General features: G+C 43.4%; 1 protein-coding gene across 2 annotated transcripts in view; it reads left to right on the top strand.

The window, feature by feature from the left end:
- Positions 1-14903, top strand: part of ATAD2B (ATPase family AAA domain containing 2B) — a 97366-nt gene that overhangs the window by 5689 nt on the left and 76774 nt on the right. For both annotated transcript variants that reach the window (XM_061622697.1, XM_061622696.1), the window contains exons 2-4: positions 4184-4338; positions 7732-7778; positions 8770-8923. In XM_061622697.1, coding sequence (XP_061478681.1) covers positions 4184-4338; positions 7732-7778; positions 8770-8923 — 356 coding nt within the window. The remainder of the gene's footprint in view (positions 1-4183; positions 4339-7731; positions 7779-8769; positions 8924-14903) is intronic.

Below are 14903 nucleotides of genomic sequence, written 5' to 3'. Positions count from 1 at the left end.
CAACCCTTTGTGTTGTGGATTCTTTCATGCAAGATGCTGTAATGTTTTATTTTGTTCTGCCTTCATTAACATGTTTGAAGAGTAGAAATGGGCAGTCCAGTGTAGTTTTGTGTTAAGCTGTCTTAGCAAAGTTCTTACAAAAATGGGCACAAAGCGTTAAGGTTTCCCCCCGAAAGTGGTTCTCCAAACTTTTATATTATGATTTGAATGTTATAGTAGTCTGAATATTGGCTTAAGTCACAAGGTAACTAAAACAGAGCCAAAACCATATGATGCTTCATTTGGAGAACATGATCAATTAACACGTTATAAATTCTTTCCCCTTTCCTCTTGTTGTTGTGGTAGATGACCTACAGTAAATACATCAGATAACCCTATAATCTGTTCTAGATTCTGATTACAAAAGGGGAAGTCTGGTAGTCAGGAGAAAGCATATTTCATTATGCTAAATTGTACCTTGCTTGGATTGTTGAGTTATGTCAGAAAAACTGAAGAGAAAAGTAGGAACGACTGGAGATGCTGAAATGACAATAAATGTAAAATTAAAGTAAAAGGGAACCCCTCTTAACTTTATGTCTCAAGAGACCACATTTTCCCTTATATACCCAATAAGTCACTGTGGTCTGCGGGAGAGCTGCTCCTGCAAGTTCGGAAGCCCACGCTACAGTAACATGGATGCGTGGCTTTCAGTGTGACTGCCCCTGTTCTGTGGAATAGAATTTCTGTCGAGTTACAACAGATGATCACTATCTCCACTTTCTGAAAACAAGTGACAAAGTTTTGTTCCAGTGGTCTTGCCCAGCTGGATGAATGGATCTCTGCTATGGATATCTTTTTAAAATACATCTGCTGTTTTTGTGTGTTTAACTGGGGGTTTTGTGTGTTTTTATTGTACATTGCCTTGAACCATTTGTGTAGAAGGTGATTAGTAAATTAATATCTGTGTTCTAGAATAAACATTTTCATCTCCTTCAGCTCTGCTGTATTCCACATTATTGAATCTATTCAGATGGAGGAGTTTGCAAGGTTAATTTGTTTTGGGCAGGTATCAGTTGCTTTTCTATTTTGCTAAAAATTGCTTTATTTTTGGCAATATATAAACACGTGCTTTCAGCTGTAGCACACAAAATGGCTGCTATAATTTTTTTGTTAGCTGTTCATTATTAGGTAAGTGCTGTGTTTGGCTTTAGTATGAGAAAAGCTGCATAGTTGTTGACACTTTTGGTGCACAATGGACCTGCATTTTAGAAGGTGGCAATGTGCAGATTTGCTACCCTAGTTTCCACGTGACATTGGGCGGATTTTGTACACAAGGCTGTATGAACATCATTAGAGAGAACAGCATGGGATGGCACCCAGTGTATTATTTTCCAAAAGGCTTTTTTAAAAAACAACAACGGATGAAATTAGTGATTGGGGCTTAATATTTAACACAGCCTTTATAATAAATGTAATAGATTGAGGCTTAACATTTAACACAGCCTTTATAGTAAATGTAATAGATATATCTTAACTTTGTTTCTACAGCGGTTGTTAAGGCTTAAGGCAGTAGTAATAGTATAAATGAGAAATAACTTATGACTTGTTTACAGTTAATAGGCTGTATCCAAAGCTGTCTGTGTGCAAATGGAGTGAACTTCCACTCATGCAACAGGGCTTCACTTTCCTCTCCTCTCCATAGCTGCCTCCTGCACTCCCTCAAAATCTTCCCTGGAGGGTTAGGGGGAGACCCTCTGGAGCAGATTTTGGGGTTGCAGGGGAGGCTGCAGGGGGAGGAGAGTAAGTTGGACCTGTTCCGCATACAGTGGTGGTTTCTGCCCAATTACTTTGCAGCCTTACACACATCATGAGGATTGTGCAACATCTTTATCAAAACAAGTTCAGGCTAGTTAGTTCTTGTTTTAATTGAGCCTAATAGTTTCACACCCAGCCTTTACCAAATTATTTTGTGGTGGTCTCCTAAGAAGAAAAAAGGGATGAGTGATGATAAATGACTGTCTGCTAAGCTTTCTTGAAACAATCACTAGAGATAAACTAGAAATATCTCTGAAAGTTACTGTAGTCTATAATAATATTTTTAAAAAGCTTTGTATTTAGAAATACTTGCTTTTAATTACATTGAGTATAGCAGATTGCTTAACGTCTTCAGGCAATGATGCAATAGTTTTTCTGCCTTGTCTGCTTTATCTGGTTCAGCTTAACCACAGCACTTAAAACAGGTTTCAGACCAGTTGTATAGCTTCAATTTTGACTTGGAACAGAATTAGTCAGAATTTTTAATACAAGATTGACCTGTGTCACTGGTATATTTCATTAATAGTGCAGGCACACCTTTGGGAAGTTCACACAGCATGTACAAACATGGCTGTGGTTTGGTAGTTTACTTTACAGCAGTGGTTTTCAAGCTTTGTGCAGTGGTGGAACCCTTCACTGTAAACAAAACTTTGGTGGAACCCTTACAGTAAAATCTTTTAAAAGAATTTTTAAAAGGGGACATTGATTGAGAGAGAAAGCAAGGGAGAGCTAGCTAGAGTGGTAACTTTTAAAGCAGCAACTTTGAAAAACCTTGCTGTTGATCTCTTGATTTCCTCTGTTGGGAGAAGCCTTAGTCATCCTTAAGGGTTCCTTCTTGTCTCTCTGGTCAGCATGAAAGGAGCAGCATACTTAATCCTTGCTGCCAGGCAGCAGCTCAGTGGAAGATGCCAAGGATGGGGCTGGGCAGGATGAGGGATTTCCATGATAGGTTCTTGAACAGCGCATTTATCCCAGTAGCTTGGTGGGGCGATGTTTCCTATCTGGTTTCTTAATGTCTTCTGGTTATTGAGAGGAGGAAGGTTGGGGAAGTGATGAGAGCATTGGATTGGCTCCGCTGCTCTGCCCACACTGTGCTGAGTTCCTTGCTGCATTGCCCCTCTCTCCTTCTGCTGCATTGCCCCTCTCTGTTTTGTAACCTGCAGTGATATGTGCAGTGATATGCAGCATTGGAAAGTCAGCTAAGCAACGGACTTGGGTTATTATTTTCTAAATTAATTAATGCAGCCATCTGAGTTATGTATGTCTATTTTTCACTTCCATGCAGACTTGTTTACTAGAGGCCATTTAAAGCACTTGTGGCAGTAGTATTCACATTATATTCTGAAGAATCTGGAGGTTCTTAGACAAGAAGAGTACTAACAGTATTCTTTCTAAAAAGAGAGAATGTCAACTACTGCTGATGTTCCCCTACTGCATGCAGCTGCTGAGAGAGTTAGTGTATTCTAGGTCACTCCCTTGGTTCTCATTTGGTAAAGATTTATCTGGTGCCCTGTAAGAACTAAAAGTGCATTTTAAAGAATATACCTCGTTATCCTTTGCAACACTCAGTGGTTCCATGTCATGCTGCAGGAGATGGATCCACATGGAAAGGATTCCATGAAGTTAAAAAAACTTGAATTTTGTTGGCTTAGTAGGGAAAAGTTGATGATGATTCTGAATTTTCATTGTATTTGAGATCTTAAAAGTAAGTTATTTAATTATTTGTTTTTTTACTGATTTATTTGATTATTTTAATTCATTGTGGACTGAGCACGAAAAAAGTTTTAAATTTGTATTTGCCAGGAAGAATTCTTCAGAAGCAAAGGAAAACTGTCTTTAAAGTTTCAATGGTAATGTGGAACAGGATGTAAAAAAATATTTCTTAGGATTAGCATGCAGATTCTTGAACATGCATCTAGATGCATCATGTGATCCTGTTTTTGGGTATCTTATAGGCCAGTCTTTCCCAACCAGTGTGCCTCCAGATGTTGTTGGACCACAACTCCCATCAGCCTCAGCCAGCATTGCTACTGGTCAGGAAAGATGGGAATTGTGGTCCAACAACATCTGGAGGCACACTGGTTGGGAAAGGCTGTTATAGGCTGATCAAAGGAAATGTTTGCTTTCCTCTTTTCCCTAATATAAATATTGGGGTTTGGTGAAAAATCTGATAAAGCCTCTGGAAAAAGATATAAAGCAAACCCTCCATTTCCCCCATGCCTTTTCTCTAGGATTAGATTTAAATTTTGACTTAAGTATTTGATGAATTTTGTTAAATTTCTGTGGGTTGAATAAAAGTAGCACTACACTTGTCTGAACAGAAATTGATCCCTCTTTACCTGTGGGAGACGGCTTAAAATGAGACTGTCAACTTGTTTTTTTCCCTTAGAGAGATGATGGTAGCGATGGTAGCTTGAGTGATAGCCCCGTATCTCCTCCAGCCAAACGTACCTTGAAACATGCTGATTCTGTATGCAAAGACAAATCAAAATCTCGCGGTACTGGGCAGCGAGAGGAATGGAGCATCTCAACTGGACAGTCCCGGTAAGAATGTTAAAAATATCCAAATATTTGTAGTGAACTGTGTAAATTTCCATCCTTTTGCAATGAAACATATTACAAGAAAAGCAGTAAGCATCTGCTGCTTAAAGTAGCATCTCTGTGACACGTTTCCCCCTTCCATAACATAATAAAATGTATCCTGTGTCACAAAGTCATGACATTGTGCATTCCCTGGCAGCCAATGATGAGTGTGAGAAATGCAATGTGGGGACTATACCTGGAGGGGAAGATGAGAACTATATCTGAGGGTTGCTGCTTTTGGTAGTAATCATGGGTTTCTCAAAATTTGTAATTCCTCAATGAGTCACTGTTTTTGCTGAAGCTTCTGACAGCTTGTTCCTTCTCTCCCTCACTCCACCGCTTTATTTCAAATGACAACCTTTTGTTTGTGGAAACGGAAAAGAGTAACTCCATCTGTTGCTTACATTAACACATCTGTAATTCAATGTGATCTCGGTGTAGTTTTGTGTGCTCCATAAATAATACTGTGTTACATTCAGTAAATTTAACTAGAAAGAATGTGACCATCTCTGCCTGTTTGCTACATAGCTACTTGTCAAGGGCTCCATGTCAAGGACCGAGCTTGATCAACCTGACACAGGTGAACTGGGTTTAGAGTTGACTCAATCAAATACAACTCATGGCTGTCCCTAGCATGTGTTCTGTGAGGGTTCACTTGTTCTGCTACAAAGGCCTAGTTTCTATGTATGCTAAGCCAAACTATGGCTTAGTGTAAATGAGCAAATGAGTGGAACGCTGGAGAGGAAGTCATGGCTGTTTCGCTCTTCCTCCAGTCATTCCGTTGTCATGTGAACCAGGGTTTATGGTTGAGCTCTCTCAGACAAACCATGACCTGTACCCAAGGTTTGTCCTATGTCAGTGAAGTCAAACAGAAGAAAACACATTTTCTTGATTGTGTCATCACAGAAGAAACACTACACAGAGGTGATATGTAAAATGTTTAAATCACACATGATATATCAAGTGCTTAAAGGAGCCTTGAAAATAAGCCCACAAAGGTTACTAGTCTGAAAAAAAATGTTTACTAGCCTGGTGGGAGCTGGCAGAAGTAGTACACTGAGCTCTGCCTCTCTTGCAGCAGCTCATTGCATTGCTGTGCTGGGCATGGAGGATAACCTTTCCTTCTCTGGCAGCCCTCTTGGTTTCTGTGCTGAGCACAGAGGAAAGAAGGAGCATTCTCTCCCTCTTCTTCTAGTTTGCTCATTCTCCTGCATACAATTCTTCGTTGCCTATGGCTAGAAGTGGCTAGTGCTTAAATACAAAGCTGATCTATTCTCCTATGAGCTTTCCAGAACTGCAGAGAAGAATGCTAACACTTTTGGTTTCTTGCAATTAAAGTTGAAATGGGATGCATGGTCTCACCCAGATGTCTGAAAACTGCACAATGAAAGTACACTGTTAATAACCATCTACACTGTTTATCCTTGTGTTTTGCCCTTGCATTGCCCAGGGAATCAGTTGAAATAAAGAGGGCTGGGCAGTTTGCAGAATAATGTATTACATTCAAGCCAAAATATTAAAATACAATACTTAAAACCAATCATTTCCTAAATAACAGCAGCACCAAAGAAACCTAAAAACATCAGACAGCATTAACTAATATTCTCTAAAGGCCTAGGAGAACAGATCCTCCTTGAATTGTACTTGGCAGTGAAAGCTCATCAGAGTTGTCGCCATCTCTACTACAAAGGTTCCAGCAGGATCCCATGGTTGCTGTTATCAAAAGCCTCTGAGATATAAGGAGAATCAGAACGGTGCATACTTGCTCCTCAGATCTCATTGCCAAAACGGGGCCTGAAGCCTGATTGAAATGGGTTATAATCAGCATGAACTAAGTACTCGTGAAGTTGCCATACTTTCACCCTTTGGAGAACCTTTCCCAAAAAGGGGATATTAGCAATGGTCAGTAGTTATTACAAACATCAGGGTCCACGGGGAGCATCTTGAGGAAGAGGCACACCATTGTGTCTTTCAAAACAAGAGGAGCCACACCCTTCAATAGTGAGGCATCCACTCCCTGGATCTACTCAATCAACCACCTTCAGCTAGTTTATAAGCCAAACTGGGCAAGGATTGAGAGAGTAAGTAGTAGCTCAAACCCCTTCAAGCATCTTGCATATCCTCAGGCTGCAATAACTGAAACTAATCCCAAATACCATGGCCAGATGGAGCTCTTAACACCTCATTAGAAACTATATTAATTGTAGCATCAGAGTGAAAGTACTGACTATTCTCAATGTGCCTTGCAAATTTGTTGGTGCAGGCCTCAGATGTTCCAATATTCCTTCCTGTGAACCAGAGATCACCAGCTTCCTAACCACTCTGAAAAACACTGATAGATGGCTAGTCAAGGACATAATTGTGATAACAAAGTGAGCTGCCTTTGCCACCATCACTGCTGCACACTAGGCAGAATTATATGCTCTGTGCTTGGTCGCCTTTGATGGGAGTCTTGCTTGAAGCTCCCCAGAAACCAAAGATGCTGTGCTAAGCCTTGGCCTACAGTGGTTGGTCAGGAGAGATCTTAACCACAGGTCCTGGTTCGGATGATGCGCTCAGCCAAACTTTGGCTTAGCTCAATGCGGCATCACAGTAAAAAGGATGAGGGAAGAGCAAAGTTGCTGTGAGCTCCTCTCTGGCAGCCCGCTTATTTGTGTAGTCTTGCTAAGCCATAGTTTGGCTCACTGTGCTGTGCGAACCAGGTCTATGTTTCACATTGCCTAAATATTTGCTTTTGAGTTTCCACCTTAAGTGAAATGCTAGCTGTTTTTACTGAGTCATTTCACAGGTGAAGATCTTCTTATCAGTGGGAAAACATATATCTGCTAAAATTTTCCTCCATACAGCTACTTACAGTCTTGGAACCCTGTCATTGTTTAGCTCTGTGTAATTGTGAAGTTTGTTTCCAGCAGCAGCACAAATTTACTTAAGGGAATGGATTAAAATAATAATAATGAGCAAGCTTTTACTACTTTAAGATCTCAATAGTATGACTTCTTCGTACTAAAATGTATAAACATTTGAGAGCTAATGTTCTTTGGATAAGGAATCCATTCTCAGAGATCTAGGCTCAATTCTCATTTCATTGTCTCTCCCTTGGTTACCTTGGGCAAATCACTAATTCTGTCTCATTTTTCCATCTGCAAATGTTGAAGAATCTAACTCTTTTGGTTATTGTGAAAGCAACAGATAAATAGTTAGTAAACTACTTTTCAGATTAATAGTTTTATATGTTATTAGCAATAGTCATGTTCGGTCTGTAACATTAAGGTTATAGGTGCTATAGAAGTGTTGTGTGTAATGCAGCTTTAACACAACAAATTAATATATTTTGAAAATTTAATTGTATCTTAGGTTAACTTCTCAATCTGGTGCTACATTACCAAATGGGCGTAGTTTATGTAAGTACTTCATCTTGTGCCTATGAGCTCCAGCCATTTTTTTATTCCCTTGTGTTTTCTTTCGTTCAGTATCTGCAGTGTGTTCCTTTTTGTCCATGCAAAGAAATAAGTTGTCTACAAGATACAATATCCTTTGCTATGCTTTTCTTACATTTGCCTTTCTTACATTTGCATGTTGGGTTAAATAACCCTAAAAATAGTTGTTACTCTGCAGAAATAAGAATGAATATGAAACTCAGTAAAATGTGAGGCTATGAAATAAAAGGAAAAGTAGTGATTTTAACAATTGCTTTCTTCAATTATGAGATTGAATTGGAAAGCATAAGTTGATTTTTCCTTTTTAAACAAACTAGAAAAAGGCTAAGGGTGTATAGGACTTAAAAAATAGCTGGAAGACATTGATGAGGAAGTGGGGAGATGGTCATTCATTTACTCACTGCACTCGAATGACCATAGCTCAGGCATGAGGAAAAAAATGAAGAATACCAAAAATAGAAGAATTGTTAAGTAAAGCCATTTATATATATCCATCCCGCCCTTCCTCCCAGCAGGAGCCCAGGGTGGCAAATTCCTTTAATGTTATTGGAATTCCCTCCCATTAGACAGGTGCCATCTCTGTTATCTTTTTGGCGCCTATTAAAGATCTTAGTCTTCCAACAAAGCCTTTTAAGTAGAGATTTTTCCCAGTCTATATTTATATTGGAATTGTTTTTACATGGTTTAATTGTTTTATACTTTGTGGATTTGCCACCCTAGACTCCTTTGGGAGAAAGGGTGGAATATAAATGCAATAAATAATAATGAAGTGACTTAACTGATGTTGGAATGTAATAGAAATTATCTTGCAAAGAAAGTGAGGTGGCAGAAAGTACCTAGTTTTCTTATTGTACTTGAATCTTTCATATTTTAATTTTAGCATTGTAAGCAACCATCCTATAGAATTCTCATTAAAATGTTTTTCTTCAGAATAAAATAACTTAAATCTTTTCAGCTCTCAAAAGCTATTCCCTTCGTGGGGAGAAAAAGGTTGATGGGGACCATCCTTGCATAAATGGAGGTAGAGAAATCAGAAAAAGTTGCAGATCCAGAAAAAACAGATTTGAAAGTTTGAATCAGAGTTTACTATTTGATCAACTAGTAAACAGGTATGTGGGAATATCCCAGTAACAATTTCCAATTTAATGACTTTGTTAAAATTGTATTTTGTTTTCAGACAGTGAGAATGCATCCTGCAGCCAAAGATGGCCCTACCAAGAATATTCAAATTTTAAATTGCTAATAATGAGTTTCTGATTTAAGTGTTGTACATACAGGTCAGTTGCATCATTAACAAATATATCCTAGTGAAGTATTGTCAGTAAATACAGTGAAGATTTTGTTCTCGGTCAGCGGAGGAGTGGAGCAGACAGGAATGGGTTAACTCTCCTGGAGGCAGAGTCAGCACTATAACACAAAAAGTTTAGCTGGTGGCCAGCCAGAAGGAAAGGAACCTTCTCCCGTTCTCCAGTTTTTGACTCTGCCTTCAGCCAGCAACAGAATCAGCCTATTCCTCCTGGGTCCCCATAAGGGATTCAGGAACAGTTTAGCTATTTTCTCTGCTCTTCTCAGAGAGTTTATCATCATCAACTGCAGTCGAAGTGCACAGACTTCTGCCTGTCTTGTTTCACTTCCTGACCTCACTGAATAGCCAGATTTGAGGGAGGAAGAGAGGTATTGTTCTTTCTGAAGAGGTGATGGAAGCTGTGGAGGCTGGGAGCGTGGTTGGCCTCCTTGTCGCATTGTTCTCGGGTAAAGCTGCTAAGTTTTCTTTTTCTAATTGGGGGAGGGAGGGGGCAGCTCCAGCCCTGGCCTTTTCCCTCTTCAGCTGGGATTTTAACTGTGCCTGGGGGAAGAGACAGCCCTTCTTGTGCCTCTGCAGAGGAAGATGAGTCCCTGAGTGGGGTGGAATCTACATCTCAATTAAGCAGTCCATTAGTCACCCTCGCCTCAGTGATGCGTCCTTCCCTGGCTCTCCCTGTCAGGTTCCTACCTGCTCGTGGTTACTGCCTGTCTCTAGGCACCACCAGGGACTCCACCAGTCCGGACCGCACTCTCTTATGGTTTACCTATCCGCTCTAGCACAGATCTCAACAGATCCCCTGCTAGGCAACCACCAGTAACGTCCCAATACTAGTATTCCCAGAGACTCTGAATACTGGTATTGTTATTCTCTTCACCGCTGCCACCATTTGTTACAGTTCCCCTTCAGCCTTGGTCATTACCTTACCCTCCCTTCTGGTCTGTGAAACCCCAGCCAAGGATCAGGCCTTTGGTAAACCAAATTAAGTATTTATTACAGATAACAAAGTTAACAAGATTAACAGGATTTCTTCTTAAGGCACATAAGCATATGGTTTTACTCAATACTAATCCGAACTCCACCTCCCTCCTTCTTCACTCTCTCCTGACAAACAACTCTCTCAAACCCCACCAAGAAATCCACTCTTTCTCTTCTCCCCCCTATTCCACAATTTACCACCTCACATTCACCCAGATTTACCTGTCATCCTTTCATTTATACTGTCAGCCATTTTAAACATTCAGCCAATCATCAAGCATTCTATTGCCCATTCACTCCCCCTCCTCTTTCACTACTTACCATGTATACTCTAAACAACCAGCACTTACCATATATACACTAATATATAGGAACATCACAACAGCCCTTCTTGTGCCTCTGCAGAGGAAGATGAGTCCCTGAGTGGGGTGGAATCTACATCTCAATTAAGCAGTCCATTAGTCACCCTCGCCTCAGTGGCGGGAAGCATGCTAGACTCCCCGCCTGAAATAGTTTCGTTTTCTCAGCTCCCTTCTACACAGCCGGGGGGAGGGGAAGATGCACATGTGGCTCCTACAGGGGGAAAAAGCGTGCCAGATCTCACCATCTAGATAAGCCCTCTATCTCTTCGGCTGTGCTGACCTGGCTTAAGGCCATGATGATGGAGGCAGGGGCTTCCTTAGCCAAGCGTTGGGCCCGTGCACATAGGAAGAAAGGCTCCAAGCACTCCAGGTCTTGCTGCCATGATTTCTTCTCCTCATTTTCCTCCTCCTCCTGCTGCTGCTGCTGCTGGGAGGTCAGCCCAGTTAGAGAAAGGGGGAAGAGTAAAAGAAGGGGCTCCTTACAGAAGTCTAAACCACAGAAAGATAAACGCAAAAGATGCTCCAGGTCTGGGTTCCCACCTGACCACCTTTCCTTCAGCCCAGGCTCCTGGGGGGAGGGCGCTCCCTCGTCATCTGCTGCATCAGACTCAGAAAAGGAAGAAGGGGAACTCTCGGGAGGATTCCCCTATGCCATCCCTGGTGCATAAGAGGCTCTATTCTCCTGACTCCTATGCTATTTTGATTTCTAAGGCTATGGCCTGCCTTCAGTTAGACTCTCCTAAGGAAACTCCTCAGGAGGGGGAACTAGAGAAAGGGGAACCAGGGATCTTCAGATGTCTTTCCCAGGTCAGGGGATCAGAAGGTGGTCTTTCCCTTTCCAAAGTTCTTCAAGGACATTGTTAAAGGAAGAATGGGATCATCCAGCCAAATCCAAAGCTCCAAGAAGTTGTATGATCTTCCTGCCATGACCATGGCAACCCTTCCAGTCCTGGCCGTTGACAAGCCTGTGTCTGCCCTCGGGGCTAAGACAACTATTCCCAAAGAAGGAGCGGATACTCTTTCAGACCAAAGTGACAGGCGCAGTGAGGCTATCTTAAAACGCGCACACGAAGCATCTGCATTAGCCATGAGAGCTTTGGCAGCCAGCTCCTTCCTGGCATGGGCTGCAGTAAAGTGGGCTAAAGTGCTACTATCGGAAGTGCCTCCTGATGCCAGACATGTCAGGGAGGGGCTGCACAAATAGGCTAAAACAGCTGAATTCCTAGCAGATTCTTCCTTAGACAGCCTACAGTACTCAGCAAGAGCTCTTGGCTATGGAGTGGTAGTAAGACGCAATATATGGCTGAAACAGTGGGACCATCACTCCCAAGGCAGTCATGCAGCTCTGTCCTACTCGGGTGGGCAGCTTTTTGGCAAGTCTCTAGAGCGCCACCTGGTGGGGACCATGGATAAAAAGAAGGCTCTTCCTTCCGCTCCCAGGAAAGATGACAAATCTCATAAAAAGGCTTCACATTCCTTTTGTCCCAAGGGCTATCCAACTACCTACAGGACTGCACGTCATTTCTGGGGGTCCTGGAACTCTTCCTGGAATTCCTCCCGCTACCGCACCCATTCCACACCCTCCAGTGGTGGGTGGAGGCAACAAACATCGTCAAAAACCCAAGCCCAGTGTCAAGCAAAGCCATGCATGACGCCAGGATGGCCCAGGTGGGGGGCAGACTTCAAGTTTTTGCACATGCCTGGGTGGCCTCCACCTCAGACAAATGGATACTGAGCACCATCCAGTCTGGCTACTCCCTAGAGTTTGCCACCCTCCTGCAGGACAGATGGAGGACACCTTCTCCATCTCGTCAGCCGGAGAAGCTGCAGAGAACCCTGGATGTCATTTTTCACCTCCTTGAGATAGGCGCCATTGAACCCGTGCCAGAGCATCAGAGGTCCTCAGTAACCTTCTCTGTGTTCTTTACAGTCCCCAGACGTAATGGCAATTACAGCGCTATCTTGGATTTAAAATTCTTGAACTGCTTCCTGCGGACAAAGAAGTTCAAGATGGAGACGCTCAGGTCTATTGCGGAAACCATTCAACCTGTGGACTTCCTTGGATCTATAGATCTCACAGAGGCATACCTGTATGTCCTTATTCTCCAGCAGCACAGACACTTCCTCCACTTTGTGCACGGCCACCACCAGTTTCAATATAGGGCCATGTCTGTTGGTCTTGCCTCGGCTCCTTAGGTGTTCACCAAAATAATGGTAATAGTAGTGGCACACCTTTGCACTCAGGGAGTCCACATATACCCTTACCTGGATGACCTTCTGGTGAGGGCCTTTTCAGCGACAGTGGCGCAATGGGATCTCCAGACTACCATCCAGTGTCTGGAGAACCACGGCTTCATCATCAACAAGGACAAGAGCCATCTGATACCCACCCAGAACCTTCAACATCTGGGAGTGGTCATCTACACAGCTCAAAGCAAGCTGTTCCTGTCCACTGATCGCACGGACAAGCTCCTGCACCAGCTGCACATGTGCCTGCAAGGCAGCCAGGCTCCTCTGATGGAATTGGCTAAGCTGCAGGGCTCCATGATAGTGGCCATAGACTCAGTGCCATGGGTGCGCTTCCACTCAAGAGCCCTACAGTGGCTGCTGCTTCCATATCAGGACCAGATCACCTCGTGCCGGAACTGGCTGATCACCCTCCTGAGGCATGTGCAGGAGTCCCTCCAGTGGTGGGGACGTTTACCTCATCTGGAGAAAGGCCTTTCCCACAGAGCTCCAACAGTCTCAATAGTACTTTCTTTCTACGGTACTTTCTTTTAGGCGCCAGGTTAAGACCTGGTTATACTCCCAGGCATTTTAACGTTCATGTTTTATATTCAATGTTTTTTACTCTACCTTGTTGTGACCTTGTATGTTTTATTGTAACTTTGTATTTTAACTCTGCTGTTCACCGCCCAGAGAGCTATTCGCTATGGGCGGTCTATAAATAAAATAAAATAAAATAAATAAATAATAAATAATAATAAATAGTCACCACAGACACAAGCCTATATGGCTGGGGAGTGACCTCTTGCTCCAGCATCACACAGGGGAAGTGGTCAGTGCAGGAGCGGCGTCAGTCAATCAACTGGTTGGAGCTCAGAGCAATCCGACTAGCACTCCAGGAGTTCTTACCTCTTACTTATCAGACTCATGTGCTAGTACGCACCGACAATGTCACAGCCAAATCACATGTCTGCAAACAAGGGGGCACAAAATCAGGCCCTCTTCAGAGGGAGACCAACCTGCTGTTGCAGTGAGACAGAAAGGTACCTGGCTTCCATTTCGGACATACATGTACAGGGTATCCTGAACACACAAGCCGACTGGCTGAGCCAGGAATAAGTCCACCAGGGAGAGTGGGCCCTTCACTGGGGCGTGTTCCTAGAGATAACTCAAAAGTGGGGGCTCCCATGCATGGACCTGTTTGCCTCATCGGTGAATGCCCAACTGGACCAGTTCATGGCACAAGGCTGGGATCCACACGCCCAGGACATAGATGCCCTGTCCGCCCCCTGGCCTCGGGGACTCCTCTTATGCCTTCCCGCCTCTACCTCTTCTGTCCAGGCTGCTGCACAGAATCAGAGTTCTCCAGGTCCAGGTGATAGTGGTGGCTCCACGCTGGCCACGGAGACCATGGTTTTCTGACCTAGTGGACCTCAGCTCCAGTCCGCCATGGCGTCTTCCCTCCAGACCGGATCTTCTCTCACAAGGACCCATCCTTCACCCAGACCCAGAGTGGCTCCAGCTTCACGCTTGGAGGCTGAGCGGCAGTGGATAAGTGAAGAGGGGCTGTCTGAGAGGATTGTTTCCACCATTCTGGCATCTCGCAAACAATCCACCTAGAGAATTTATGACCTCACATGGAAGACGTTCAACAGGTGGTGTAGACGCAAACAGTTACCTGTCGCGGAATGCCACATTCACAACATTCTCGACTTCCTGCAAGACGGTCTGGACCAGGGGCTAGCCCCGAACATGCTTAAGAGACAGGTGACGGCCCTAGGCAGTGTGTTTCTGACAGTGGGGAGCCATTCCATTTCCTCTCACCCTCGAGTCAAACATTTTCTCTGAGGGGCAGCCCTGCTGTCACCTCCAGTGCAACACAGGTTTCCCTCCTGGGATCTTTCATTAGTCCTTAGAGCTCTCTCACAACATCCATTTGAACCAGCACGTTCAATACCAATCAAGGACCTCACCCTCAGGACAGTTTTTCTTGTGGCAATCACCTCAGCCAGGAGGGTGGGGGAACTGGGGGCCCTGTCCATCTGTGAGGAGCTGTGCATATTTCATCCAGACAAAGTGGTTCTTTGCCCTGATCCCAGTTTTCTATCCAAGGTCAATTCCTCATTCCACAGGGGACAGGACATTTCTCTACCCTACTTCTGCCCCAACCCTGTCCATCTCAAGGAGAAGAAATGGCACAAACTCGAAGTCAGGCGGGCA

The sequence above is a fragment of the Rhineura floridana genome, chromosome 4 (genome assembly GCF_030035675.1).
Source record: "Rhineura floridana isolate rRhiFlo1 chromosome 4, rRhiFlo1.hap2, whole genome shotgun sequence".
In the NCBI taxonomy this organism is placed as follows: Eukaryota; Metazoa; Chordata; class Lepidosauria; order Squamata; family Rhineuridae; genus Rhineura; species Rhineura floridana.
Note: the sequence above shows the minus strand (reverse complement) of the source record. Positions and strands in the feature narration are given on the sequence as shown.